Source organism: Camponotus vicinus, unplaced genomic scaffold, assembly GCF_025532165.1.
Source record: "Camponotus vicinus isolate PSW18456_S1 unplaced genomic scaffold, iyCamVici1.0 SCAF_2, whole genome shotgun sequence".
Classification (NCBI taxonomy): Eukaryota; Metazoa; Arthropoda; class Insecta; order Hymenoptera; family Formicidae; genus Camponotus; species Camponotus vicinus.
The window spans coordinates 13800767-13827489 of record NW_028141956.1 but is presented as its reverse complement, the minus strand read 5'-3'; the positions used below and the strand labels follow the sequence as shown (position 1 = coordinate 13827489).

The window sequence follows — 26723 nt, the reverse complement described above, 5'->3', positions numbered from 1 at the left end:
TTCTATATCGATATTTTCAACTTCCGGTACTGATGGCTATTCAGATCCAAAGTCGAATTTTTTAAATGGCATATGGTATTTTTTATTGCAGATTTGGGTTACGTGTAAAAGAATGAGAAACTTGTCTCAGATATTTTTTTTCTGAAAATGCCTCTATCGATCTTGAAATGATTTTGAAAGTGTAATGACTCACTTCCGGTCAATATCGGAAGTTGAAAACTCACCATTCGATAGAACGTACCCGATTTACTTATCAAATTTTTCGACATTTTTTGATAATCACTTTTTCCTTTATTTTAAAAGGGGTATACATCCCGTATATTATGATCTTCCGATAACTGAAATCAGTCCGAGCGACCTCTAAATTTAATGTTAGAAAATCGAAGTGCTAGAAAATCGAATAGCGTTGCTATTCTGTATGTCAGTTATCATGGCTACATTTAATGACGTAGAGCTGCCATATTTTTTCTGCATAGGGCCTGTTAGGGGGTCAATTAAATTGTTGAGGTTCGGATAAAGCCCGAGATGGCTAATGCAAGATAGTTTCTGATAACCAAGCAGTGCATGAAATAAACAATTGAGCAAGATTTTGAAAATTGAGTGCATTGTTACAGCAGGTATGTTTGCGTTAATTGAGCGGTTACTTGAAATCGCCGACGAAAAAAGCCCTTTTATTCGAAACAGCTTCCTATATATGCTAGATAGAGAAACTTTGCGCTATACAAATTTGCTCGCGGATGGCAGTATATGCAGAAATTACGACGAGGTTATAAACTTGAAATCTAGGACGATTATTGCAGCTACATGTAACAACGCGTATATATACCGTATCTATATTTGACAAAATTACTTGACAGAACATTACGATGTAACATCGCGCAATTGTATTCGTATCGTAAGGGGAGGTATCTTTGCGATTTTGTCAAATTCCACCCGCGAGTGTAATTTATCTCGGTAGACTATTTTTATCCCGTTTGCACTTTTTTTATTTACATGTCACTTTCTTGTTGCACATTTTCGCCAAATATTTTTTTAGTTATCTTTACCGCAGTTACGTAATTAACCAATGTGAATGATCTCTCTACAATGATCTCAAGTGCGAAATGAATAAAATTCGACCTTTTCGTGTTGCTGATATATCGGTAGATATATATCGATGGACAAGATTGATAATAAAACAGAAAGAAAAGCCGTCTTATTTCACGTGTCTTTTATTATTGATAAATAAAATACTTAAAACTGCATTTTTTTTGTAATACTCCAAATTGCTACAGCGCGATTGTAAATAGAATCCTTCTTTAGGTTATCAATGATGCGATATGCATATAACACTTTGCAAACAAATGCATTTTTGTGTAATTTGTACCTTTGTATTCCTTTTCTTGCTATTTTTTTTCCTTATCTACTTCTGTCTATATATTCTTTCTTTCTTCTGTTTTTCTTATATTTTCTTATCTTTTTCACATTTATTAATTTTTTTTATCTTATTTTTTCATGATTTTTTTCCTTTGCTTTTTTTTACTTTTCCCTGTAATGAAAATAACTACAACAAAAATATATTAAAAAATCAAGTAATTTTGCAATTTCAGTAGAAAAAATCGTTAAATTTTTAATATGATTAAAATATATATATTAGTTATAATAGTCAATAATAATAAATTTAAAAATAAATTATTTGATTCATACAGATATTTATAGATTTGTGAATCAAGCAGTTAAAATGCTCTTTCTAATATTAATATATAATTCAAGCTATCATTATAACAATAAATTATATATTACAGGAATTTATCACTGATAACATAACAATGTGGTACAAGGAGATAACCAATGTTAATAATGATAATGAAAATGTCCACTATAAATTGTGGTAAGAAATAATTTTATCAATAAAGAGACATGTCAGATTCGTCGCAATATCTTTATGGTCATCCCCCTCCTGATATTATGCCAAAAGGATTTCCAAACATTGGTAATTATTGTCATTAAATATATAATTGTATTTACTATTATGAATAAAGATGAGAAAATGATAATTTTAAACATGTTATAGGCATAGGAGGAAAATTACGTCAACTTGAAAGCCTGTTTATCGGTGGTCCTGTCCAAGGAGGACGAGTGGGTCATACTATCTCGATCGAGACACTTATCGATGTTTTACTTGTGTTATATGACGAATGCTGTAATTCTTCATTACGTCGTGAAAAGACTGTTTCTGATTTTATTGAATTTGGTAAGTTTTTAGATATTAAACAAGTTAATAACGTATTTTAATTATTAGCATTAAATATATTTAGTCATTAAATGTGCTAGTTATATTGTCGACTCTTTACAGTGAAACCAATAACTACATGCATAAAGAATTTGCAATTGACACGAGAGGATTTTGAAATTGTTAAGGTCATTGGCAGAGGTGCCTTTGGTGAAGTATGCGTCGTAAGAATGCGTGGCTCGGACAAAGTATTTGCTATGAAAATTTTAAACAAATGGGAGATGTTAAAGCGTGCTGAAACTGCATGCTTTAGAGAAGAAAGGGATGTATTAGTATATGGTGACCGCAGATGGATCACAAATCTGCATTATGCCTTTCAAGATGACAATAACTTGGTAATACAATTTTATTATTAATATTTAATATATTTCATACCAGATCAACTTTAATTTTTCCATGCCGTGTGAATTGCATGCGCTCTACAAAGTCAAGATTAATTGTTTTGCTTATAATATATATTTTATAGTTACTGCAAATATTATTATTATTAAGTAAAAATGTAATATTCAATATCTCCTATATAAAACAAAGCACAAATTAAACAAATAAAAACACCTATTATAATCTATAATATGATTCTATAAAAAAATGGGAAAAAAAATTGGTCTACAACTATAATATTGTTCTATAGATATGCAGATATTTTTGTTTTTTATATTTGTTTAGTATTGTAATTTTGTATATATATATATTTGTATAGTATTTGTTTTGTATACTTGTATATATCGTATATTTTCCAAAAAATTCTTTATATATATTTATTTTATATTTGAATGAGAATGAATTATTATTTAATCTTATATAATTGATTATAAGTTATATCAAAATTATTGTAATTATGTAAATTATTGTAAATATTTAATAGGCTGATATAATAATGAATGGAATAATAATTTTAAAATATGAGGTTGAAAAAAGATTATCTAAGTGCATTGTTATGCTGCACTGGATGTATGTGCTCCTTAATGTGATAACTTCACAATACATTTTACATTTAAGCATTAATATGTTATGATTCTAAAATATCTTTTATGATAATGTTACATTTAATGATGAAAATTTTAGTCTGTATGAAAAGTTTAGCTTGCGGCATATGTGATTCACGCGGCAGGAAACATATTAATGAAAAAAAATATAAATTAAATATATAAATATCAATTAATATGATTATTCTTTTCACATATGATGTTTATATAGTATTTGGTCATGGATTACTATTGCGGCGGAGATTTATTGACATTATTGAGCAAATTTGAGGATCGTCTCCCCGAAGATATGGCTCGGTTCTACATAGCAGAAATGGTGCTAGCTATAGGTTCTATACATGACTTGCGTTATGTGCATCGTGACATTAAACCTGATAATGTTTTATTGGATGCAAATGGTCATATCAGACTAGCTGATTTTGGCTCTTGTTTACGACTATTTGAAGATGGGACAGTACAAAGTAATGTTGCAGTTGGTACTCCAGACTATATTTCACCAGAGATATTAAGGGTAATTTTATTTGCTTATTATGATTCATATTACAAACAAATATATGTAGCAGTCTTTAGAATTTTAATTAGAAATATTTTAATTTAAATTGCAATACTCAACTTTTAATTTTATACTCCTCTTAGCATTAACTAGTATCAATGATGTAGACATAGTAATGTTTTAAACACTTTTGAGAGAGATGTGCTTGTTTCACATAACTCTTCTTATCTTTCATGTATAAGTTTTAAAATGTGAGAGGCAAGGAAACTCGCATTAATCAAGTAAACATGAGAAGCAAAAGAAATTATATGAAATAAGCATATTAAAAGCAGTAAAAAATACTGCTGTATCAATGATATTGGATAGGCCAAATGAAGCATAAAATTAAAAGTCGAATATTATGATTTAAAGAAAGTAAAAATGTTTACTTAATCTTAATTAATCTTAAAAAAGGAATTTCCATTTAAGAAATCAAAATTGATTTTGATCTAAAACTTAATACAACTTTTATTTAAGACATTGTTTTCTAAAATTGCGTTTTTTTTTAAGTATTTGTCTGTTAAGATTAAAATGAAATACCTCAAAAATATATATACATATATATACATATATGTATGTATGTATGTATGTATGTATGCATGTATTATACAAACATTCATTATATCTCCATTTTTAGATTATATCACTATATATGTATATATGTATGTATGTATGTGGTTTTATATATATCTACTAGGCGATGGAGGATGGTCAGGGACAGTATGGTCCTGAATGCGATTGGTGGTCTCTTGGAGTATGTATGTACGAAATGCTTTATGGTGAAACACCTTTTTATGCAGAATCCCTAGTCGAAACTTATGGAAAGATTATGAATCACAAGGTAAGCCTTTCAAGTTTTAGATTTCTCATTAATTAAAAGATATTATTTGTTTACTGAAAAGAGCTAATGTTTCCATCATTTATAGAATTGTTTTGATTTTCCTACGGACGCTATATACGATGTTTCTGAAGAAGCCAAAGATCTGATGCGGAAGTTGATTTGCAGCTCTGAATTTAGACTAGGTCAAAATGGAATTGATGATTTTAAGGTAAATTTTGCTACAATAAAATTGTGCGAACATATTTTATATTTATAATCTATTTTATATTCAGCAATTAAAATTTGCTGACATCTTTGTTACATTAAATATATACAGCAAAAATTTTTCTTAATTACCGATATTCTTTAATGAATTTATTATACTGAATGAATTTATTTGAAAAATATGAGAAAAAAAGCTTATAATTCTTATTTAGCTTTAAAAGTCTTTAAAAGCTAGTAAGACTTTTTTTGCAAATTACATGAATGATCTTTAACAGAGATAACATTTAATAATCACACGCAACACACGCACATACATACAAAGTTGAAAATTAACAAATTGTGGCTAGTAATATTCTTTAATTATTATGGTGATAAATTATCATGAATTTTACCTAAAAATCTCAAGAGATATAATATACAATTGTTATATTATTTTTATAAATGAAAAATGTGTGGCATTTGCAAAATGAATATACTATATGATTGTGTGACATGATTACAATATAATTCTAAAGTATATCTATGGTGTATATTTTTAAATATAGAAACATCCTTGGTTCAATGGAGTCGATTGGGATACACTCAGAGATAGTACTGCGCCGTACATTCCTGAAGTTTCGTCACCCAGTGATACGTCAAATTTTGATGTCGATGATACCGATGTTCGTACTTCCGACGCCGTGCCACCAGCCGCCAATTCTGCCTTCTCCGCGCTTCATCTACCATTTGTTGGTTTTAGTTTTACACAAGGAAGGTACGAGATATCTTTTTTTTTGCTACTTTTGTACACAATACGCCTATTATAACTATTAATCTTCTATCTTTAATATACTTAATGATACTTAATGATGAGAAAAGCATTTCAGTTTAAGTTACTCAATTTTAAAATATAATATTGAGGCTTCTGTTTATTCATTAAAATTATATATATTGAATTATCATGTGAGAAGCGGGAAATCGTGTAAATCTTTTTCGTGCGCAATATGTTGAATTAAATTTATTTTTTTAATATCATTTGTGTTTATTATAAAGTATAGATTGTAAATTGATACTAAACATATATTGAATAACATATTAAAAATCTTTAATATATTATTCTACATTTAATAAATGTATATATGATTCAAGCTACATCTTTATTCTACATTTTCATCGAATTTAAATGAATTTTTATGACAAAAATAATTTATAATTATTTATTAATTTATATAAAACACAGAGAGTTACTGAATTAACCCAATTCATATCTAACAGTGAAAATTTTTTAATTTAATATCAAGATTAATTTATTATTTATGTGCTATAATTTATGGTTTCATAAAATATTACAATTTTTATATAATCAAAATATACTCTTCACTAACAAAGCCACTCACAAAGTGTTCTAGTTATTTTTTTGGTTTATTGAATGAACTTGATTGCTACATATTTCCAACGTATTAAAAATATGATAGTCGAATGTCGTGAATAGTATTGTACATATATTGGATTAATTATAATTCACATTAGAAATATATCCTTTTTCATCACTGGAATTTAATATTACAGTTGCATATCGGATCTGGGTTGTATTTCTGCTTTATCTCAGACAGATAAACGTGTACAAATACTCGAGGAAGAAAATGCACGATTAATACAAATTATTGATGATATGAAAAATCAGTCGAGTATAAGCCATTCTTCACCTGGTATTTCACCTGATTCTAATAATGCAACCAGAAAACTACAAGACGAAATAAATGTGCTTACAAAACGCAATTGTGGTAAAGTTATATTTAAACTGCGATATTTTTCATCTATTAGTCTCAATCATAGTATTGACATAAGATCTTATTCTTTATATAGAATTGGAATCGCAATTAAAATCTATGGATGTTCCACGCGAATTACGAACTTTAGATAATGGCGACATGATGAAATTCCGTGAATTAGAAAAGCTAGTTCGATGTTTACGCTTGGAGAAGGAAGAAATTATTAAAGATAAATTGGATGCACAAGAGAAACTAAAACTTCAAGAAAAGGAATTAAAGGATGCGCTTACACAACGTAAACTTGCAATGGCGGAATACACGGAAGTATCGGATAAATTGTCCGAATTGAGACAACAAAAGCAAAAGTTATCGAGGCAAGTTCGAGACAAAGAAGAAGAATTAGAAGTTGCAATGCAGAAAGTCGATACTTTACGCCACGATATTCGAAAAGCTGAAAAATTGCGCAGAGAGCTAGAGAATAGAATCGATGAGGCAATGGCAGAGACCAGTAAAGAAAGAAAGTTACGAGAACGCAGTGAAGAATATTGCAAGCAAATGCAAGAAGAGACAGAAAAAATTAGACAACGTTCCCTTGGAAACGATGTCAGTGCAAATCATGCCTTGGCAACTCAGGAGATTAATAGGTTAAAAGCAGAAGTTGAGAAACTTGAAGTTCAATATAACGAAAATTTGACTCAACAACAAAGCAGGTTTAATCTTGAGATTCGAAGTCTGCAGGAACAATTACATGAAGCAGAAACTAGGAGAGAACTATTCGAGAGAGAAGTGCAACTTACAAAGGACAAATTGGATGCTGCAAGATTGGAAAACATTACAGATAGTGAAGAAACTATAAGTGAATTAAATAGACGTCACGAGAGAGAAAAAATTATGCTAGTCGAAGAGAATAAGAAGCTTGTATTAGAGCTTAGTGCTCTTACTGATAGTGTTAATAGATTACAAGGCGAAAGAAGACAATTGGAAGACGAGTACGAAGAATTAAGAAATAAAAAAGAAGCTATTGCGCAATGGGAAGCTCAAATTACCGAAATTATTCAATGGGTATCGGATGAAAAAGACGCTCGTGGATACTTGCAGGTTTGTACACATATAATTTAATTGTCTTAAATATTCTTAATTATCTATTTTTTTCTAAATATTCTCAATCATTAAAGATGATAACAAGTGTATGTGTATAAATATGAAAACGAAACTAGGAGGGGATATATACACACACACACACACACACACATACATATATATATATATATATATATATATATATATATATATATATATATCTCCTCTCCTAATATATCCTTCCTTACATATATATAAAGAATAGAGAGATTTTTATTAGTTTGTTTATAAGAAAGGAAAATTTATTTCAATTTCAGGCCTTAGCCACCAAAATGACAGAAGAATTGGAATTCTTGAAACATTCGGGTGGAATAAGCGGTAGCGTTGGGAGTGGAACCACTTTGACCGATAAAAATTGGAGAAATCGTCGATCGCAGAAACTCGATAAAATGGAACTTTTGAATTTGCAGAGCTCCTTACAGAGTGAAATACAAGCGAAGCAAGCAATTTCGGAGGAACTTACCAAGACTCGATCAGATTTGATAGCTGCACAAAAGTAATTTAATTTTCCATTGAAAACTTATATATGAAAATATGCATGTCAAAGACGATAAACAAATTGGATATTTTTGTTTCATTTTTCTTTTCTTTTATTTTTTTAGAGAACTAAAGGATCTTAAGCAGCGGTTAGATACCATGTCACACGAATTGAAGCGAAAAGATATGCAAATAAAAGAAATGCAAGCGCGTCTTGATACCGGTGATGGCTGTAAGTACATTTCAATTAACAATATGACAAGCAAGAAATACACAAAATTTTATTATATCGTTATGGGAATATTGTATCTACACTTCATTCAAGTTGCAGTTATACATGATATGTACTTAATTTGTGGATGTGTTAATCTTTAAGCATTGAATAAGTTCTAAGTTCTGATTTTGTTTTATAAAGATGTTGCTGAGATATACATGCATGCGCGCGCGCGCGCCCGCACGCATACGACATATACACATATACATGCATACACAAAGGGCGAATCATATTACAGTTACAAAAATCAATATTTTTAAATCTATATAGGAATTACATAGAAATTTCAAGATTAGAATAATTTGAATAAAATAAACAAATTTATACTGGAGTTAAAAAAAAGGTAAATTTTAAAGCTAGACTATAAAAATATTTTTCCACTTTTGTTATTGACAAAAGTTTTTGCAAATATAAAGCAATTTATAGTAAAATAATTTTTTAACAACTATTAAAAAGATATAAAGATAAAAAAGTGGAATAATGACATGAATCCCATGGCTGGATTTAAGAGAACGAACAGTTACATAGGATAATGAAGTTAAAGATAACATGAGACACCTTGTAGATACGTAACGCATGCGCGCATACGCATATACACAATGTTTAAAAAATGGATTTAAAAAGGATAAGATATAAATCAACATTTACTAATTGAATAAAACATGCTTAATGAACATAAGTCGAAAAATTAACTTCTTGTCTAAATTAAAAATAATTTTTAGTTTTGAAAAACATAAGTAATTAAAATGATTAGTTTGTCTCCATTCATTGCATGCGATGTGAAGGAATTATCCTCATACATTCTCATTTATAAGATATTTATGAGATATGAGATATTCTACACATATTCATCTATTTGCAACTTATATAATACTTATAAACCACCTTTCTTAAGAATCTTACGCATACGCATGTATGCACGCCCAGATGCGTGCGCGTGCTCGCGCGCACACACGCACATTTATTTTTTTCACTTAAGATATTTTAATCTTACGGAGATTTCTATATTTGCATTTTCGGTGACGGCTTTTGCATGCGTATCTTCGAGCCATGTAGTTTTGTGGAAACATTAAATAGTTGCTCATATGCAATATTATTTGTTTGTCAATTTATGATTATGCTCACGTTCTAATGTCACCTATTTTTAATTATAAACAAACGAAGAAATTGACCTGTTAAACGTCCATTGCAGGAAGGAATTTTCAATTTTTGAATATTTTCTAAACAATATACCTATATACCTATACAATATACCTATATACATACACAAGCATATTAAAGTGTGATGAGATTTAGAATATCACATACGTGTGATTTTCAAAGATATGATAGATAATACTTTTTTTTTGTTTACACGCTTTTTTTAATATACGGCTTATGATATTAAATTCATATAAAAATAATGTGCCGCGATATAATAGTAAAGCGATAGTTTTACTTATTTTTTTAAAATATCAGTTTAAACAATGAAGCGTTTGCGCTAAAAATATTACATATAATTTTAATATTAAATTCAGATAAAAATAATATGCCGCGATATAGTAGCAAAGCAATAGTTTTACTTTTTTTTAAATATCAGTCTAAGGGATAAAACTGGCGCTGAAAATATTACATATAATTATTGTAATTAAAAAAAATGATAATCTAACATCAGTAATGTCTTTTAATCAGTTTTAATTCTCTTTCTATTAATTTGCAAAGTAGAACTGAATATTAGAAGCGATTTCATTAATTTCAATGACTTTGAAGTATATTGTAAAAGACAAGTCGCTTGAATGCCTCTTGGCAAATATTAAAAATGCTGCTCATTTTTAATTCTAAATAAGCACATCAAGGGATGAAAGGTTCATCGGTTACTTCAGACGCAAAGCAAGATCTAAAAAAATATACAGTTTTAAGTTTTCAACTTTTCATATAAAGCGAGATTTAGTATATACAGCAATAATCTTCTCAAAGTAATCTTTCTATTTTAATACAATAAATCCAATTTATGTATAAATAGTAAATAAAAATTGTAATAAGATCTTACTTCTTGATCCACTCAGATCTAAAAACATCTTCCTTTTATTTTCTAATAATATAATATAAGATTGTTTTGCAAAGTCATTATATAAAAAATCAAAAATATGTATGAAACTATACATTTTTAAAAATCTCGCTTCACATTCAAAACATCAGACGGTATGCAGTAAACTTATTTTGCCAGGATAGTCGAAATATTATGCTAAATTATACATATTTAAAGATCTCGTTTGGCGTCCAAAGCGTTGAACTATGACTATCTTTATTTATGTTTATAAGTTCATAATTTCAGAACTTTCTAATTAGAGATGGCTACAATGTCATGCTTTTAATTACATTCGCGATTATTAAAATTGAGAAGGTTGTCCTTAATATTCAGTTCTATCGCTTATAAGATTTCCGAATATATTCAACAATTTTTTCTTTAAAATTTTGGCTATAACGCTTTACATCATTTAATTTTCTTATTTATATTTTTCCAAACTCTATTTCTTATTTTTTTAGTTCTGTTAATTCTGAACATTTAGTACTCATTTATCTTTATTCTATTATTCTTCTATTATTTTTTTTTTTACAAAATTATATTTGAAAGAAAAAGTTTTAACAGAGAAAGAGAGAAAATGTTACAGCTAATCGATTAATTAATTATTATTAGTATTATCAATTGTTATTCCAAAAGTTAAATATTTGATCTCCGCTTTTATTATCATAATCTACAAAATTGATGTTATAAATATTATATAAATTATATAAATATATAAATTATATAAATATTATATAATTATTTATAATGTTTATTTATAATATGTTTAAAATGAAGTTAAAGGGGAATCACTATAGGTTACTCTTTTTGTTTACTGATCACAATATATCTTCATTTTCATAATATAATAAATACGTTAATCTACTCGAGAATATAAGAAAGTCCTAGCAAATAGAAAAGATTCTAAAGTATTACTGAAAAGAAATTATATATTTATTATATTAATATATATATATACATACATAAAAGACAATTATCACAAAATTGTTATCATTATGGTCATTATTCAATGTAATAATCTGATTTCAATGATCGGTTGGACACGTTATTTAAATATTTTTCTAAATCACAAAAATATCTTTATTGATCTGCCATATGCGAGAAAATTTGTAAGTTTCAACGTGCACATTAAAAATTCTTATTTATATCGAATTATAGAGATCGTTATCTGGGATCTATTTAGTATAGTAATTCGATTCTCCAGTATGGTATGCGATTCTGATTTCTAGACTACAAAGTGCCTCTGTTTATTGGCGTAACGAGCTGCGTGTGGGGCCTCTTATTGCTCATCTTCAAACTATATTTGTGACAGCTGTCTCATCCAGCGACACATCAAGCAAATCTCCAAACATCGTTAGCACCAAACCCCAACGTATCATCGTACATCAGCCGTCGTCACCCTTACCAGTAATGCGTGTCCCCCGCATCACGACTTGTCGCTTATTAAATAGATTCGTTCCAGTCAACACATTCATCAATCAGAATGCCACCGCCATCGTATCGCCACCCGGTAAATGATGTGGCAGCAAAAGAGCGATTTTGGATTGGATATTTTACTGCTAATTATATAGCACAGAACTATGTTGTGATTCTTTATTTTTTATTCCATATATATCTCTATATCTTATATATTTTCTATATCTTCGTTTCTTTCGTTTTGTAATAGAAACTCTGGAAAAGAGGATTCTTATTATCGTGTATTTATTTATACAGTTTTATTCACTTTGTCATTCTTTTAATTAAACTTTTTAATTAAAACATAGCACTGTGCTATTTTTAACACTTATAATAAGAAGACGATTATATTGTGCCCAATGTTATTTCTGTTTAAGTTATGATAGTGTTGGCAGGTTTTGTAAATTTTGTTCCTTAATAGATATGATTAGTTTTATATAATTATCTCTCTACAATATAACTTTCATCGATTAATTATTTTAACTAAACTATTAATATAGGCACCGCATGAATTATGCTTTGTGTATTAATACTAGCTAAAACTTGTAATGTTATAAGCTACTTTTTTGTTAACGCAATTATTACATTTTACAATAATGAAGCATGTTTAATGTATCTCTTGTATCTTTTAATGTACTTTTGTGTATACTACTACTTTTGTACATATTACTATTTTTATGTAATACTAAGAATCACACAATTACTACTGTTGGCTAGCAGAGAAGCATGTATAAATTGTATAAATTGTGCTAAATAATTTATACTATTAATTTTCAGGTAAGATATTACATGTGAACATTTAATACTAGGCGCCGAATTTTTAATACTAGGATGATAGTGTTATTTCCCTTATATCTGTTTTTACAAATGTTTTACAAATTTTACAAATATTTATAATTGTAAAATTTTAAGCATTTGTACTGTATTACTACTAATATGTTATTTATCCGATCTTTGTCTTTTTATTTTAGTTTTAGAACGTCCTACATCACAGATGTCATATCTCGAACATTTTCTTAAAGAGACATCAGGTAGTACACGTCATGGAAGCGTCGATAGTGTAGAAGGTGACATCGAGGACAATCGTGCACCTAGTATTACAAGCAGCAAAAGTAATTTGTCTGAACTTAGTATCGTAAGTATCTTAACATACATTTGATGAATTAAAAAAAAAAGAGATTACAGACAAATTGATTAATAATCTTCGTCCTATAAGAGAAACAAATTGATACAGAAAAATGAAGTATATTTTTAAACCAAATTAATTTTCAAAACATAAGACATTAAATAAGATAGAATTTAATAATATTTTTTCCTTTTTCTTCTAGGATCCAACATCGCCATTATCTCATGAACTTTTAAACAAGTCTTCATCTACTCATGGTCAAGCCAATTTGCAACCAAAGCCTAAATCACACCAGTTCCTCGTACGGACATTTTCGGCACCCACAAAGTGTAATCATTGTACATCTTTAATGGTTGGATTAACTAGGCAAGGAGTTGTATGCGAAGTGTGTGGCTTTGCATGTCATATGCCTTGTTGTGATAAAGTACCTCCAATGTGTCCTGTACCCCATGATCAAAGTAAGTAATACTAGAATGGTTTATAATATAAATTTTTATGATTAAAATTTCATCCCAAGATGTATCTTGTGAAAAATTATTTCATTCAAATAATAGATACATTAATTAATTTCTTTGTTGTATAAGCTGTAACATTTGTTTTTAAAAGGCTTATTACAAAATATGTTATTTAAATCATTATTTCTTTTATTTTTATGATATGCCACAATTTTTTGTTACTTAAACTTGATTTTTTGATTTAACATATTATTTTAGCCAAACGACCATTGGGAATCGATCCTACAAGAGGGATCGGAACTGCGTATGAAGGATATGTCAAAGTGCCAAAAATGGGTGGTGTCAAGAAGGGTTGGGTGCGTCAATTCGTCGTAGTTTGCGACTTCAAATTATTTCTTTATGATATTTCGCCAGATCGCAATGCTTTGCCATCTGTATATGTTTCGCAAGTACTAGATATGCGAGATGAAGAATTCAGTGTGAGCTCGGTTCGTGATTCTGACGTAATACACGCTACAAAGAAGGATATTCCGTGTATATTTAGGGTAAAAGTTTTTCTTAATATTTTAATTATAACAACAGATTCTTATTTTTATCTTATTTTTCAAAATTAATCTGTTTGTAGAAATTTTGCAATCTTATCTCTTAGTTAAAATCAATAGTAAGAAATAGAATCAATAATAAGAAGAATAAACTATAAATTATATATCTGCATATTAATTAATAAATCCTGATGAACTTTGGCTGCAGTATTACTTAACCATAATATTGCACTTTGACAATTTAGACCTATTGTTTCCATTTTAATAATTTTATTTTCAATGTAAACATATAGTTGGAAATGTGTATTGTGTATTATTTTTTTTTGGTTGGAATAAATGGTTTTTATTTTGATTTAGATAACGACATCGCTATTGGAGCCTCCTGGATTGAGAAATCATACGTTAATGTTGGCAGATACAGAGAGTGAAAAAACAAAATGGGTAGTAGCTTTAAGCGAGCTTCATAGGATTTTAAAGAGGAATAATCTTCCAAATACAACGGTATATTGATTATACATGTAATGAAGAATTCAAATAGCAAAAGAACTCAAAAGAAACTATCTCTTTATTTATTTTTCTTTATATCTTCAAATTGCTTGTCACATTAAAAGATTTTATTTTAAATTATTTTTTCTGTTTTCAAATATAAAATATTAATATATTTTTCTTTTTTATCGTAGATTTTTAGAGCGAAAGAACTATTGGACAATACCTTGGCATTCATTAAGAATGTGATGTCAGGAGCAATTATTGATCCGGATCGTCTAGTCATTGGTACAGAAGAAGGTCTCTTCTGTTTAGATTTAGATCGTAGTGGTAAGTTAGAGATATATTTTGCGTTATAAACTTTGTTATTTAAAAAATCACAATATCTCCTTGTAGAAAGTATATATACATATTAAAAATATTTTACTTATAAAAAGTATTCACATAACAGTATAGGCAATTGTATTCTATAGTATAAATTGTTATTAATTATGTTACAAATTATGATTTATTGCAGAAATTGCAAGAGTCGGAGAAGGAAAAAAAATATATCTTCTTGAATATGTTATTGAAGAGCAATTGATTGTTGTATTAAGCGGAAAACAACGTCATGTACGGCTAGTTCCAGTACGTGCCTTGGATGGAGACGAAGTCGAATGGATTAAAGTCGCGGAGACTAAAGGATGCATTACATTAACAACTGGAGTAGTGCGCCGTAATCCGCTTAATTATTGCTTATGCGTTGCAATAAAGAAACAAGTAAGACAATTAGAATATTTTTGGTGATAATGTTTGGTTTACAATTAATTTATTTCTATATATTGTATGTAATGTCATGTTTTATTCTTGTTATAGAATGCGTCTCAAATCATTATCTATGAAATAACACGTACAAAAACAAGACATAAACGCTTACGTGAATTAATGTTACCATGTCATGCACAAACTCTGCAAGTTCTTTCCGAAGGTCGCTTGTGCGTTGGCTATCCATCTGGTTTTTCTATTTACAGCATTTTGGGAGATCATCATCCTGTTTGTAAGTAGAATACATATATATAAGACAAATGTTTTTTCTTTATTAAATCCATTCTTATTTTATAGCAATCTTTATATTATTTTCACCGAATATTCTTATATTTTAGCTTTGGTCCATGCTGAGAATACGCTCTTAGGTTTTCTTACCTATAGTGCCGTGGATGCGTTACGTTGCATCGAATTAGCACGGGGTGAATTCTTATTAGTCTTCCATACGTTAGCGGTATATGTCGACAGTCAAGGAAGAAAGAGTCGAGACCGAGAGATAATGTATCCTGCAGTTCCTACAGCAGTTAGTAAGTATCGACTAACTAACATTAATAACTATATAATCATATATATTAAGTGTTAAATTTGAATGTTAAAGCTGTAAGTTCTCTCGTCATTCTCGTTGAATTTATTATTCTGATGAATTTCAGGTTATTGCGAAGGATATTTATTAGTGTATAGCGAGACTCATATTGATTTGTTTGATTGTACATCTGGAGATTGGTTACAAACGCTTAATGTGAAACGAGCTCGACCGTTAAATATTTCAGGTTCTCTTACATCTTGCATAATAAATGACATGCCGTATGTTATTTATCTCAGCAATTTACGTCAGCGTAAGTATATTTTATACATAATATACATTTTAAATTTCACGTTCATGTATCACTTAATTTTCATATTTTTAATTTTTATTATTGGATTAATTAATTATTATTTAACACTATTATACATTGTATTAGGAGAACTACTAAATTTGACACCATTAGATACGAGTGGCAGACAAATAACAAGACCACGACGACGGTTTTCACTGAGAGAAGGCAATAGAACCGTTCGCCCTACAGATAGACGTTCGAAAATGATTTCTGCACCCACAAATTTCAATCATATCAGTCATATGGGTCCAGGAAACGGGATACAGGTACATAAAGAATTCATTCAAAGAGTTCTCTGATCAATACTTCTATTATTTTATGCTATATGGGTAGAATATTTAAAAAAATCACTATTTTGAATGCTTTATGTTGGTGTTTATCAACTCTATTTTTATGTTTATATACATTATTCATATATTTAATATATATTTTTTTAAATTATAGATACAGCGTTTGTTAGATTTACCCACGACATTAGAAACTGCTGATCAACAACATACGAGCCATCATAGTAGTTCTCATCTTCACAGTAGTCAACAAAGAGTAAGTAACATGAAAATTGCTACTCATTTAATAAATAAGACGATATAATTCTTTCAGTTTAATTTTTCTTACATTTTAATTTTAATATTAAAGCATAAATTTATATCGTTTTTTTAAATAAATTTTTGGCAGCTATATGATTCTACGCTTCAAACACCAAACAAACCAGCTCCATTGCCTCCTAGGCATCCCCCTTCTGATGCACGTCGCTTGAGTTCGCATATGTCGAGAAATTCTGGATATTCGCCGCACAACGGTAATTTTATACAAAGCATTGATAGCTATGGAACGTATGTAGTTATATGGAATATATATATGTCGCTCTAGCAAACAATAATTGTTATATATTTTTAATATTATAATTAGCCAGGCAGGAAGAGAGAGAGAGGGGGGGGAGAGAGAGAGAGAGAGAAAATAAAAAAGATAAATCAAAGTGTATGTGCGTGCATATGTGTTTATATAGAGAACATGTTTTTTTATTTTTTATTTTTTGTTTTTCTCATTAAATATCATTAAATCAAATAAAATGCACATAGGTTCAACAACATCACGAAGAGGTCCTGCACCACCACGACCAACTGCTACACCACCTTCTTTACCACGTACTCCAGTGGACCAAATTGATTCTGAATCAATACATTTGCGTTCACATACTCCACTCTCTCTTGGCAGTATCGCGTCGTTACATAACAAGGTATGTTAATTTCGTTATTTTTTTATATTGGTTAGTCGATTATTGTCACAAAATAAAAAACAATTCGATCTTTTGAATTTATCATAAATTTATCTTTTGAATCCTATTTTTTGAATTTATCATAAATTTATTTATGTATGTTTATCGATTTTTATAATAAATTACGCGTCGTGTATGTATAAATATGTACACACACACACACACACACACACACACACACACACACACACATATATATATATATATATATATATATATATATAATTTTTTTAATATAAAAGATATATAAAAAATAAAATTATAAGACTCTGAATAAAAAAACTAGTTGGAAAATAGATAAATAAAAGCGGAAAGTGGCGCAAATAAATCTTCAAAAATCTCCCAAGAAAAAAGAAAATTTAATAAAATATTTCGTTCATACTATTTACAATCAAATACAATTATCAAATGTAAAATGAGATGAAACACTGATTAATTCTCAGCATAGACTAACATAAGATTTATTCTTTATAGCTGAATTTCTCGCACTAGTATATATTTATTAGTGTGTGTGTGTGTGTGTGTATGTGTGTGTGTATATATATTAATTAAATTATTTATTTATTTATTTATTTATTTATTTATTTATTTATTTAGAATTTAGAAAGGAAAAGCAAAAAGTGTGTACAAAAAGTTTAACTACAAAGAACAAATCTGTAATCACGAATACATTTATAAATCTCGCGGGCGCTGTCCAAAATTATAAACTATAGATATCTTTCGTGTATATATATATATATGTGTGTGTGTGTGTGTGTGTGTGTGTATGTGTATGCACGAGAAAAATATACATATATATATGCATTTTTTATGTACAGGAACATCCATCTGGTGGCAGCCCTAGACATTCGATAGCTTCGAACAACAGCTCAAATCCATCAACGCCGCCGAGTCCAGCCCACGATCATGGATCATCATCGTATGATTCGTAGATTTATTTAACACTTACGGAAACCGAAATAAAAGTGGTATGTACCTAATGCATACTTGAAATACGATCAATTTAGTATATACATATACACATAGATATATACATACATATGCGCGCATGCGCATCCTTATATTATATATGTGTATATATGTTAAGCTCGTATTTTTACATATTTTTACATATTTTTACTATCTCCTTTTTCATTCTCCATCTGCTTTTTTTATTGTTGAGAACGCATTTTGATGCGAATCATCGCGTTGACTAATGAATATTGCCAATTTTCAAAACATAGCTATCAAATAATTTGAAATTTAATTTTAATGTTCAAGCCTAACATATATAGTCAGATATTCGTATGATGTACTTTGCAGAAAATTAGTACTCGAGTTTGATCTTCGAACTGGAAAAGTGGAAAATTTTCACGCGATATTTGTCGTGCAATATAATTACGTATATTTAATATTATACAGTATATGAGTCTCAAACAAGTAATATATTGTCATAATAATACGGTTTGACGGGTGCACTGGTACTCTGTGTAATGCGATTATTTATATATATGTATATACATGTACATGTACATATACATACATATGCACATATATATACGTATATATGTATATAATATATATGTATGTATGTATATGTATGTACGTATATATGTATGTATGTATGTATGCATGCATGTATGTATGTATGTATGTATGTATGTATGTATAAATGAATGAATGAATGAATAAATGGATGAATGGATGAATGAATAAATGAATGTATATGTATGCGTGTATGTATGTATGTATATGTATATGTATAATACAGTCAATTTTCTTTACGAAATGCAACAGTGTATTATTATAATTTTCTGATTTTTAAGAATTTATATGTAATAATTTATAATGCACTCTTAACGAAGAAATGAATTATTAATCATAAATTATTGTAAATATTTTGACGATTGTTAAGCTCGTTTTGCGATGCCATATCTATTTCTTTCGATAATTGTCATTCTTTTTATCTTGACAAGAATATCTTCAGATTTTATATAACAAAAAATTGGAATCTCAGTCAAATTAACTAGCAATAAAATATAAACTATTTAATGTATTGTACGTATTCTCGATTTTAGAAGTAAAAAAATAGTATCTGCGAACATATAAATATAATCATCGTTATAACCGGAATAGCTGCGCGATTTTTACGATTCTTAATTAATCTCGCGCGAGGAGTATCTTAAGGAGTTTGTCCACCATCGTGCTCTTAATTCTCGCAGGTATGAGAGGCAAAAAAACAAAGGAAAATGATATATCATTTTAATTTTTCTATGTGCAAAACAATAATTTTCCAGTTATTATACAGAAACGACATAGTAAATGTTTTCATTCATATTTTTATGAAGCATTTCTTTATTTATAAAATTTTACAATGATAAGTTTTTTAAATCAGATGTAATAGAATTTACAAAGTTAATAATCATCATTGCCATATATATTTGTTTTTTCTTAGATTCATAAAGATATATGTAAAAATCGCGCTTTTTAACTTTGAATTTTTTTAAACAAATTAGATTAATTGTGCAAATATGTTATACCACAAAGAGTGTAGTATTCAATTTTTACGTAATTCATAGCAATTTTGTTAAAGTGAACATGAATAAACTCCTTATGATAACATATTACGCACACACATAACGAGATTATTATAGATATATTTATATCAAATGTACCACATAGACTACGGTCGGGGAGACGCTGGGGATGCTTTGATTGACTAATCAGGACAAAAAGAATAAAGATTTTTTTAGTCTTCCCGACCGCAGCTGTATACAGATAATAGTTCTTTCGCGATAATTCGAATTTTTTGATAAATAAATTTAATAATCAAGTCGAAAAGTTTATAATTTATAAAATTAGATCTCGCGTGACTATTCCGTTTGTGACGTTAAGACGCAAATTAGATACAGTGCGAATCGATTCGATGCCTTATGACTAATGTTTTCTATTGCGTCATAATGCACTAATTATATATGGTATTATTTGGCGTGTGAATAATAGAATCGTGTAATGTGTTGCGAGCTCTTGCTGATAATAATAGTTATTAAGAAAGGTTTTATTGCACTCACATGTACACGCTATATACATATAGGGTGTCTTGTCGTATCAAAGGTACACGGCAGGAATATGTATCGTGTGTATATTGAATGTACTCCAACTGGAAATAGAACGAAAAAGTATTGTCTTTTAACAATTTATCCGTTTATTCTTTGATCGAAGTCGTAATTTTTCATCAATTAATATATCTTTCTTAGTGCGGATCATTTGATAATTCCAGTGCGAAATATAAGAAAAAAACTATTACGGTTTTGACGATTACCTATAAAAGATTACACTTAAATATGTTTTAAATATAAAACTGTATTGAAATTAAGAAAAATGTTATAAAAAAAGAAAACGAGGAAATATTATCATTGAGTCTAGAAAACCTAAATTATTTTTAATAGATGAGAGAAGAACTTAGGTTTTAAATAATGTGACGTACATGTTACGAATTGCAATGCTTTCATTACTTTTATATAATAGTGTACAAAATGTGCAAGATCCAATACGTAAGATCAGAGATGGGACAGATTTTTTTATTTCGAATAAGTACATTTGTAATTAATAATTATAATGAAATGATTTTTTGCTTTTGGTTTTTTATGGTTTTAATTACTCATTGATACAACTCAAGGAGGGAATTTAATTACCTAAATTTAAATTTTTATTCAAAACGCGCTTTGAGAAACAATTAAATGTGTACATTTTAAAATATAAGAAAGATATATACATTTATATATATACATTTACTAAAAAAACAGCCATGAGGAAATCATCATAAGGATTGGTACAAGAAGACAACTGTCTCAGGATACTATGCCAGTAGCTTAAGTACGATATAATATTACTTAATGATCAAAAAACTCGAACAAATTGCTATAATTTCACTGATTGTAGTTTTATGTTGTGCACATCTTTTTTCTAACTTAACTTTCTCAAATTTATGAAAAATTTGTAAAAATCTGCAAAATTAAAAAGGTTGGATTATTCAAAAACATAATTGAATAAGAACACGAAGGTATCGCGCGACATTTGAGAAACATTAATTGTACTTTAAATACCTTTATATATATTTGCTCTCTCCTTCTATATTATATAATAAATACCTATCATTATAAGATGACTATTATAGATCTAATAGTCTTATTCTAAATCTAAATGGAAGAAAAAATGTTATACTAAGAAACGGTTAGTATTATTGTCGTAAACAATTGTATCGTACATATAATGCACTGTTATCCGTACTAAAGTAAACGCAAGTGAAATGGGATTTAGAACGAATTATAATGGCAATCGAAAGAGATACGAAATGGACGTACCACTGTACTTACCGATAGAATTCAATAATCAGCCTATCTTCCGTTATTATTGCTTAAGGGTTTAGAGGTGAGAAATATCGACTGTTCATATATTATTGTCATTATCTCGTCATTTTCGTCAAGTTCGGCGATCGATGTATCGATATACGAAAGGAATTGTCATTCCTGTATATATAGCATTGATTTCATATATCTTTATAAATAACGCAGTTTTGGTCTTTTCGAATCTATTTAAAAGATATAGAAAAATTCTTTACAAAAACTTACATATTACGGATCATCTTGATCTTGAATTATGTTGTAGAGTGTTCATTCCTGGGTAACATGCGCTTGGAATCAACCTGTAGTCTGTTACATAATTTTTGATATTTTATGTTGAAGTTCAATAATTTTTACTACAATGAGAGTATATATATAATATATAAGAAAGCAAATAGAAGATATGACTTTAACTTTGACATATGTTGTCAATGATTTTGATTAATGATATTGATAATTCTAAATATGTGTACATGTACATAAGATGTACAAAAGATGTAAATCTGTGCAATCTGCATTTAATTTTGGATAAACCTAACGCCCGCAGTAAATTAACTTGGAAAATACATAACTCATAGAAATCTAAACGAAAATAAACATTATAACAGTGTTTTGGAAAGCTTTACATATTAGCTATCAGAATCTGGAGTAAATAAAAATAAGGAATCCTATTTGAAAAAAATCTTATCTTGGCTTTAGTAACGTAATCCAAGGTCAAACTGTTAACATCATTAAATACATTATTTTGTATCCTGCAACTTTTATCTAAAACATTTTTCTATCAAATGTATGCTTTTCGAAATATCCAACTATCTCAACATATTTTGGATATTCTATATATGTATAAAAATTTTTTAAGAGATGATTCTTTTCAGTCTTAATCCCACACAGAAAAATATATTTAATAGATATCTATCAAATATCTACATATTTACACAATGTCCATGTCTACTATAGATAATTAACAGATATCTAATAGAATGTATAAAATATCTATATCCCTAAATAAAAAGAATTAGCGGAGATATCTACTGGATGTGTATATATTATCTACATATCCGTGGATGTCTTATGGATATTTATGAAATCTCGTATGACGGACATTTGGATATTCGAATATTTGGAAGTAGATATCTAATACAAATTATGTTCTGTATGGGTTGATAGCTATATATCTTTAACTTAAAATATCTCGGGAAGAAAGCGCTGCTTGATTCCACATATATATTAATTAGGAATAAATCCTTTATAATATACATATTTCAAGATCAAGATAAAATAAATATAAATCCGTAATCCGCACATGCATGTGCTATATATATACGTATATATATGTGCGTTTTTGTAAAGAATTACCCAAGATATTCCCAATGACCTCAATTGATTTGCAAGCCTATCATTATTTATATTAGACATATTTTATGGGGCTACTAAAATAGAATATTAATCAATTTATCGTTTCACACATAAAAATAACGATATTATATAGATATTGTTTTTTATCAAATACTGAAATGTACGACATTCTGTACGACAATAGACCATACATTATGTATACAGATTGTACGAACATGATTAGCATTTTTTATATAAATTGACAATTATCTTTTTTTAACCCTGTATAATCCAAACATTTTTTTCATATTTTAAGCAATAATGTTACTTTGTATTATCATTTTTGCAATGATGTAAGGAAAAGAAATTGTTATAAAACCGAAAAACATTATTTTTGTCTTGTATGATTAATTAATAATTAATTTCTTTTTTTGGGAGATAATTTTGCTCAAACTAAAATCAAAAAATAACAGCATATAATGTCAATTACGTATTGTTTATAGAACAAGGTGTACGTTAAAAAATGCTATAATAATTGGGTTATAGAGGGTCAAAGAAATACAGCGTTTTACTCTATTGTTAATCTTTATTGGTATATGACAGTAAGATTATATTATTCATCACTTTACATAAATTAGATTAGTTTTCTTTTTCTATCTCTCTTTTTTTTCCTCTTTTTCTCTTGTCTTTTCTTTTCTTATCACTTTCTTTCTCTCTTTTTCTTTTCCTATCTTTTCACTTTTTTCTATTTCATAGATATTTTTATATTAATAACGTATTATTTGCAATATTTATTAAAAACGTGTAGTAAAATATGATTTGCGCATTAAATAAAAGTTGTATTTTATTGTAAAATATTGTGTGCGAGCTATTATTAGCCAGAAAAGAAACCAAACTTTATGTAACTTATGTTTTAGTATTTCGCCGTATATAACGAATGCCTGTCTGTAGATTTTATAATATTTATATTACTCATTTCTTATCTTTTTCTCGCGTGTAAGACTTCGAAAAAGAAACTAGCGCCCGCACGCGAGACATATGTACTGTATTTTTTATTTTACCACTTGGAGAGATAAGTTAATTTTTTCTTGTGTAGAACTATATTAATAAAAATAAAAAGAGAGCCCACACGTACTCATTGTATTTTTATTTTTATCTTGAAATACATTATTTGTTTGTTTAAGATAAAAGCATAGAATTAAGAATTTTCTTATAAATTTTATGTATATCTAAATTATGCATATAATATATTAACATAATTAAAAAGTTTTCTCCCTCCCCCTCCTGAATGATATAATTTCATTTAATAAAGACGCTGAAAACTTCGATAAAGGACACATCTGGAAGATAAAATCTGAAACAGAAGATATTTTTTCATGAGATAAAAGGATATAACTCTTAAAATATTACAAAATTAAAATATTATTTTCAGATAGCAAATACTAATATATATAATCATAGCATTCAGAAATTTTGGTGGTTGTTGTAACATCATTTTAATTTTGGCTATATATAAGATGACGAATAAGAATCATTTATATATTATATGTATAGAAAAAAATATCTTCATACAATTTAAACTGCTATTATTTGAAAATCATATACAATTTAAATAATAAAATAAATATTAAATTGTTATTCTACTTAAATTTTAAACTGTCAATGATAATCAGTTAGCAAATACTGGCATTCATAAATCTTAGTGGATAAATATCATTTTCAAATATATTATAGTTAAAAAAATGAGATGTAATAAATAAAAATTACCTATACTCTTTGCCACTTGATTACAAATTCCATGATTTCACTAAATAAATTTCTGAAACAGATAGAAAAATTCTGTGTTTGTTAATAATGAATATTATTTAATAATAATATGTTACATTGGATTTTAGAATCAGAAGTAGCAAATTAAAAAATCATGGTATTCAGAGATCTTGATGATAACATCATTTTATTTTAATTTTAATATATAAAAAATAGTATAGAAGAGAATATAAAAATTAAAATACCTTTTATAAAACTTTAAAGTGCCATTTCACTTAGGAATTATGTAAAGGAGACCTATAAATAATAGAATAAATATGTTAGTTAAGATCATGCTATTTTTCTACTTAAAATTTAAACTGATATCAATAATCAGTTAGTAAATATTATATAAATCATGGCACTCATAGATCTTGGTGGATAAAACTATCATCATTTTAATACATATTATAATTTTATAATTGAAAAAAATTAATCCTAATAAAAATTACCTAGTTTTTGTCGTTTAATCACAAATTGTATCAGTTTAGGAAATTTCTGAAACATAAATAAAAAATTCTATGTTTGTTAACGAAGAATATTATTTATAAAATGTTTATGATGAATTTTATAAAATCAGAAGTAGCAAATTGAAAAATCATGGCATTCAGAAATTTTGGTGATAAATATAACATCATTTTATTTTAATTTTGATATATAAAAAATAGTATAGAAGAGAATATAAAAATTAAAATACCTTTTATACAATTTTGAAGTGTCATTTCACTTAGGAATTATATACAGGGGACCTATAAACAATAGAATAAATATGTTAGTTAAGATTGTTATTTTTCTACTTAAAATTTAAATTAATATCAATAATCAGTTAGCAAATACTGTATAAATCATAGCACTCATAGATCTTGGTGGATAAACCTATCATCATTTTAGTACATATAATTTTATAGTTGAAAAAAAATGAATCCTAATAAATAAAAATTACCTATAATTTTTGTTGTTTAATCACAAATTGTATCAGTTTAGCAAATTTCTGAAACATAAATAGAAAATTCTATGTTTGTTAACAAAGAATATTATTTATAAAATGTTTATGATGAATTTTATAAAATCAGAAGTAGCAAAGTGAAAAATCATGGCATTCAGAAATTTTGGTGATAAATATAACATCATTTTATTTTAATTTTGATATATAAAAGATGATATAGAAGAAAATAAATAAAATAAATAAAATAAATAAAAATGAATTTAGAAATACCTTTTTATTTTAAAATGTCATTTCACTTGGAAATTGTAAACAGACAACCTAAATAATAAAGTAAATATATTAGTAAAGATTGCTATTTTTCTATTTAAAAGTCAAATTGATGTCAATAATCAGTTAGCAAATACTATACAAATCATGGCACTCATAGATCTTGGTGGATAAAATTATCTCATCATTTCAAACATTTTATATATCATATAATAAATCAATTAATAAAAAGAAAAATTACCTAATAATTTTAATCCTCCTTTAGATTAATTATAATTATATATCAGGAATGTTTTTTAATTAGTTTTTACCTAAAAATAAAAAAAAAGATTAAATTTTATACAAGACATTAGATAATTTAGTATTCCCTCCATTATACAAAATATATATAAAAGCTTACCTATTATATTGCTATAATGTAAT

The 26723-nt window shown here is 27.7% G+C and overlaps 1 protein-coding gene and 1 long non-coding RNA gene across 3 annotated transcripts; one reads left to right on the top strand and one right to left on the bottom strand.

Annotated features, from left to right (window-relative positions):
- Nucleotides 1-418: 418 nt before the first annotated feature.
- On the top strand, nt 419-24415 carry Gek (serine/threonine-protein kinase gek). 2 transcript variants are annotated; one of them, XM_083092558.1, is made up of 26 exons: nt 419-617; nt 1785-1972; nt 2054-2233; nt 2336-2607; nt 3470-3769; nt 4488-4631; nt 4717-4839; nt 5381-5589; nt 6384-6598; nt 6681-7684; nt 7984-8222; nt 8329-8435; nt 12969-13132; nt 13326-13581; nt 13837-14123; nt 14478-14621; nt 14801-14936; nt 15124-15365; nt 15462-15642; nt 15749-15937; nt 16061-16246; nt 16400-16554; nt 16733-16831; nt 16964-17087; nt 17368-17525; nt 18383-24415. In XM_083092558.1, the coding sequence occupies exons 2-26, from the start codon at nt 1900-1902 to the stop codon at nt 18494-18496; spliced, it is 5301 nt and encodes a 1766-aa protein (XP_082948684.1). In that variant the 5' UTR covers nt 419-617; nt 1785-1899; the 3' UTR covers nt 18497-24415. The 2 variants fall into 2 exon arrangements, with proteins under 2 accessions (XP_082948684.1, XP_082948683.1); XM_083092557.1 differs by having other exon boundaries at nt 16373-16554.
- LOC145967561 (uncharacterized) lies at nt 24410-26511 on the bottom strand. The gene is made up of 7 exons (XR_014437460.1): nt 26304-26511; nt 26031-26078; nt 25785-25836; nt 25540-25585; nt 25294-25345; nt 25049-25100; nt 24410-24635 (listed from the first exon to the last, which is right to left on the bottom strand). It is a non-coding gene; the product is annotated as an uncharacterized LOC145967561 (long non-coding RNA).
- Nucleotides 26512-26723: the final 212 nt, after the last annotated feature.